The sequence below is a fragment of the Lipotes vexillifer genome, unplaced genomic scaffold (genome assembly GCF_000442215.2).
Source record: "Lipotes vexillifer unplaced genomic scaffold, Lipotes_vexillifer_v1.1 scaffold1783, whole genome shotgun sequence".
In the NCBI taxonomy this organism is placed as follows: Eukaryota; Metazoa; Chordata; class Mammalia; order Artiodactyla; family Lipotidae; genus Lipotes; species Lipotes vexillifer.
Genome location: NW_006777435.1, coordinates 1,025,912 through 1,028,960, shown reverse-complemented (window position 1 = coordinate 1,028,960; position 3,049 = coordinate 1,025,912). Strand labels below are relative to the sequence as shown.

General features: G+C 58.8%; 1 protein-coding gene across 1 annotated transcript in view; it reads left to right on the top strand.

The window, feature by feature from the left end:
• The first annotated feature begins 1,036 nt into the window (after positions 1-1,036).
• GGT1 (gamma-glutamyltransferase 1) overlaps positions 1,037-3,049 on the top strand; it is a 10,920-nt gene continuing 8,907 nt past the window's right edge. Inside the window, exons 1-4 of the mRNA XM_007451031.1 lie at positions 1,037-1,096; positions 1,634-1,798; positions 2,421-2,551; positions 2,700-2,786. Of these exons, the coding sequence (XP_007451093.1) occupies positions 1,638-1,798; positions 2,421-2,551; positions 2,700-2,786 (379 nt within the window). The 5' untranslated portion in view covers positions 1,037-1,096; positions 1,634-1,637. The remainder of the gene's footprint in view (positions 1,097-1,633; positions 1,799-2,420; positions 2,552-2,699; positions 2,787-3,049) is intronic.

Sequence of the window (3,049 nt, the reverse complement as noted above, 5' to 3'; positions counted from 1 at the left end):
TCCGAGGACTGAAGAGCAGGCACTGCTGGTGGGGGATGGGAGGGTGTCCAGCGAGAAACGGTGGTGCCTAGATTCAGTCAAGGTGGTCAAGACAGAGAGGAGGCTGGCTTGGACCCTGCTGGGGGTGTGGGGGGTAGTCTGCTGTGTGACCGCCCCCTGAGCTTGGGGAGGAGAAAGCCCTTCTGTGCTGGGGTCTGGATGCCCCCATGTTGGGTGGGACTCCATTCCTAGACCAGCTCTAGGAGACCCTGTGAATATGGACAGGGTAGCCAGAGGGGTCCCAGCCCTGGGCTCTCAAGCAGACATCGCCCTTTGGAGGGAACTGGGTCCGGGAGACGAGGCACCCTGCCTCTGTCACCACACCTCTCCTGCCCCGTTGGGGTCACACCCCTCGCCTGCTGCCATTGCCATGGGGACCCCAAGGATTACTTCCATCCCTCCCTCACAGCCTGGCAGGAAGTCAACAGGGAAATAAATGGTGAGTGGAGGCTGACTGGCTCCCCTCTGCCATACACAGGCCTCCAGGCCCCCCCAACATAGCCAACACTTACCTAACACTTCACGCTTTCCAGCCCACTTCATCTTCACAATACTCCCAGCAGGCCCTTCTGTCATTCCACTGGACAGATGGTCAGATGGTCAGTGACTTGCCCAAGGGCCCACACAGGTGAGACGGGGCAGGCTGGCCCCAGAGCCCACGCTCCATCCCCTCGGGTGGCACACTGGCCCTCACCCCTTGGTCACGTGACAGCTCCCTGCCCTGCTCTGTGCAACACCCTTGCTGTGCAGGGGAGAAATGCACTGTGGGGACGGACTATTCACCAACATGGGAGTGGCTGACAGAGTTCATCAGAGGCAGAGACACCTCACATTGCTCCCCGGAGGGCCAGGCCCAGCCCGCTTCAGAGACACCTGCTCCATTTTCAGGAGAACAAGCAGACTGCGTGGTCCGGGAGTCTCCCTGGAGCAGATTCTGTGGCCACAGGCTCCTGCAGAGCGTGAAGGAGACCTCAGTTATTTCTCCGGCCTGTTCAGCCAAAACCATCTTTTGTGGCCACCTCCCCGGGAGGCTCAGGGCTCCCACCTGCCGAGGAAGGTAGGCTCTGGTCCCATGGTGGCTCATCTGATAATTTCAGGAGACTGTGGGTGCCCCCTTTGAGGGCACAACAAAAGCTGAACCCCACGCTCTGTGGCAGGTCACTCTGGGGACCCAAGAACAGTGCCGGGAAGGAATCAGGCCAGGCCTGTGCCTCCCGGAGTGACCTGCTTGGTGGTGGAGGGCTCTGCCACTGTGAGGAGACAGACAAGGTCCTGCAGGATCAGGGGCTCCTCTCCGGAAGTGAAATCCGGGGGGCTCCCTGCTGGAGATGGGGTCCTTACTGGGAGGGGGCCCCAAGGATAAGCAGGAGGATTTGGGGGGGCAGAGGTAGGACCAGAAGCTTCTGGCAGAGGGAGTGGCCTGAGCAAAAATCTGGGGGCTGGGTGGCCCATGCATTCTGGGGGCCAGAAGGAGACACGAGGACATATGTCTGAGGCTCGACTTTGTGCTGTGCCCTGTGGGACGATGATGTGCCCAAGGCCAGGTCAGCAGTGGTCCCCTGACCTTCTACCCTCTCATTCCCCATGCCCGCAGAGCCATGAAGAGGCGGTCCATGCTGCTGGCCCTGGTGGCCGTGGTCCTAATGCTCCTTATCATTGGCCTCTGCGTCTGGCTGCCTGAGACCTTCAAGCCCCACAGCCACGTGTACCCCAGAGCTGCCGTGGCCGCGGATGCCAAGCGCTGTTCAGAGATCGGGAGGTGAGTGGGGCAGGGTGTGGGGACACAGGCCCTGGAAGTCAGCCACCGTAAATGGACCTGGGCAAGACCCTCACCTCTCTGGAACTCAGTTTCCCCACTGGTAAATGGGCTGCCTGGATGAGGGGTGTTCGGTGTGCGTGGAGCTGCCTATCCTGTCCCTGGACCTTCTCAGCAGCTTCTGGTCAGGGGAGAAGGGGACACTGGCCCTGAGAGCAGGGTGTGGGTCTCCCAGTGTCCAGCTGAGCCCTTTTCTCAGTTCAAGGGTGTCTGTCTCTTCAGATAAACTCTGCTGTTTTATTTTTAGACCCCTAGCTCACATGTACAAAGATCAGTTCTCACTTAAAAACTTAAACAGAAAAAAGATGTTGTTAATAAAAGTAACAATTTCCCCTTTTTTTCCGATTATAAGTCACGTACATCTGTTTGCTTGAAAAAGAGGAACATTTAAGCCCGTTGGTTTTAGAATACAACAGTTTTTTACATTACAAAATCAAAAACTATGGGCTCCTCTCCATCCTCCTTTGGGCAGTGTGGCCAGGCGGTGGGGAGGTGTGTGGAGGGGTGCGCATCTCGGAGGGTAGAGAGCCCGCCGGCTCTCACTCCCGGCACGTGCCACTGGCAGGGATGCATTGCTGGACGGCGGCTCAGCGGTGGATGCTGCCATCGCGGCCCTGCTGTGCGTGGGGCTCATGAACGCACACAGCATGGGCATCGGGGGTGGCCTGTTTCTCACCATCTACAACAGCACCACACGTGAGTGGCTGGCAGGGTGGGAGGTGAATGGCGGGGCTGCCTGCCTCAGGCTGCACTTGGGCTGGGCAGGCAGAGCTGGGCAACTCCTAGGTTCACACAAGTGAGGGGCTGGTGTTGGTCCGGACTGCCCACATGCATCTTCTTCCAGGAAAGGCTGAGGTCATCAACGCTCGAGAGGTGGCCCCTCAGCTGGCCTCTGCCGGCATGTTCAACAGCTCAGAGCAGTCAGAGGAAGGTGAGTGCGGGCTCGGTGTGGGTGCAGGGGCAGGACAAGCTGCTGGAAGGCATAAGCACCCCCCCACCCTCCATATTCCCCCCATCCCATCTGGGGCTGGGAGTGGCTCTGGCAGTCCCCTCCCATCCCTTCCTGGCCCCACAAAACCCTCCATAATGATTGGTCAAGCCCATCATCACAGAGGGTAAAGAGAGCTTCTGTTATTTCTGCTCAGGTCCCTCCAGGGCCACCTGGAGCTAGAACACGGAAAGAGGGATTACTAT